This window comes from Chinchilla lanigera, unplaced genomic scaffold (genome assembly GCF_000276665.1).
Source record: "Chinchilla lanigera isolate Chin_1 unplaced genomic scaffold, ChiLan1.0 scaffold00041, whole genome shotgun sequence".
In the NCBI taxonomy this organism is placed as follows: Eukaryota; Metazoa; Chordata; class Mammalia; order Rodentia; family Chinchillidae; genus Chinchilla; species Chinchilla lanigera.
Window position 1 is genome coordinate 19,307,714 of NW_004955442.1, and position 1,201 is coordinate 19,308,914.

Here is a 1,201-nt window from a genome sequence, read left to right on the forward strand (position 1 = left end):
GTTTCTGGGTTTAATTCAAGCTTCCTAATGGGCTTTCTTCTCCTTTTGTGGCAGGTGGGCATTAACTACCAGCCCCCCACTGTGGTCCCAGGGGGAGACCTGGCCAAGGTGCAGCGGGCCGTGTGCATGCTGAGCAACACCACTGCCATCGCTGAGGCCTGGGCCCGCCTGGACCACAAGTTCGATCTCATGTATGCCAAGCGGGCCTTCGTGCACTGGTACGTGGGAGAAGGCATGGAGGAAGGGGAGTTCTCCGAGGCCCGGGAGGACCTGGCAGCGCTGGAGAAAGATTATGAAGAGGTGGGCGTGGATTCTGTGGAAGCAGAGGCTGAAGAAGGGGAAGAATATTAAGTAGGAGGAGCAGCTGGCAACTCTTCCTTTACTTCCTGCCCACATGCACTATACCATTACTGTATGTGTTTGCCTATTAAAGTTCCTGTATTGAAGCATTCATTGTTTATGTTGTGTGCTGTACTGTGACATTCCTCTATTTAGACAGCTGCCTTTTCGATGTTGATGTCTAGAAGGGAAAACACCCATTTATCGGGGCATTTATCGGGCACATTCCTATGATTCCATCACTCTGAGAGCCCAAGATGGGAGGATCACAAGTTCATGCCCAGTCTATGCAACTTAGTGACTTAGCGAGACCCTGTCTCAAATAGGGCTGGGGATGTAGCTCAGTGCAAAGGCCCTAAAAAAATTATTCTAATGGGGCAGACATTGTGGCACACACCTGTAATACCAGCACTCAGGAGGCTGAGACAGGAGGATCACTGCTAATTCAAGGCCAACCTGAACTGCATAGTGAAACCCTGTCTCAAAAAGATAAAATTGGGGGCCAAGGATATAGCTCAGTGGCACAAGTGCCTGCCTCGCAAGTGCAAGGTCCTGAGTTCAATTCCCAATACACACACACAAAAAAGACAAAATTAATCTTAAATTATTAGGTATGTTTGTATATTTACTCTCTTATTCCCAGAAAGACTCCTAAACAATAGGCTGAAGGAATCAGGAAAAAATTCTTTACAAAGTGTGAGCAAATATGGTTTAAATTTATCGTTATAGTTTACAGTTAAGTTTATACTTACAGTCTGTAGTTTATAGTTATAGTTTCTGGTGGCAGATGCTTATAATTCCAGTACTTGGGCTTGGGAGGCTGAGGCAGAAGGATTACCATGAGTTTGAGGCCTTCCTGGAC

The 1,201-nt window shown here is 46.5% G+C and overlaps 1 protein-coding gene across 1 annotated transcript in view; it reads left to right on the forward strand.

Moving 5' to 3' along the window:
• Window positions 1-450, forward strand: part of LOC102019114 (tubulin alpha-3 chain-like) — a gene marked incomplete in the record, with an annotated part of 12,130 nt that extends 11,680 nt beyond the window's left edge. The window contains 1 exon segment of the mRNA XM_013517984.1: window positions 55-450. Within this exon segment, the coding sequence (XP_013373438.1) occupies window positions 55-351 (297 nt within the window).
• Between the last annotated feature and the right edge of the window lie 751 nt (window positions 451-1,201).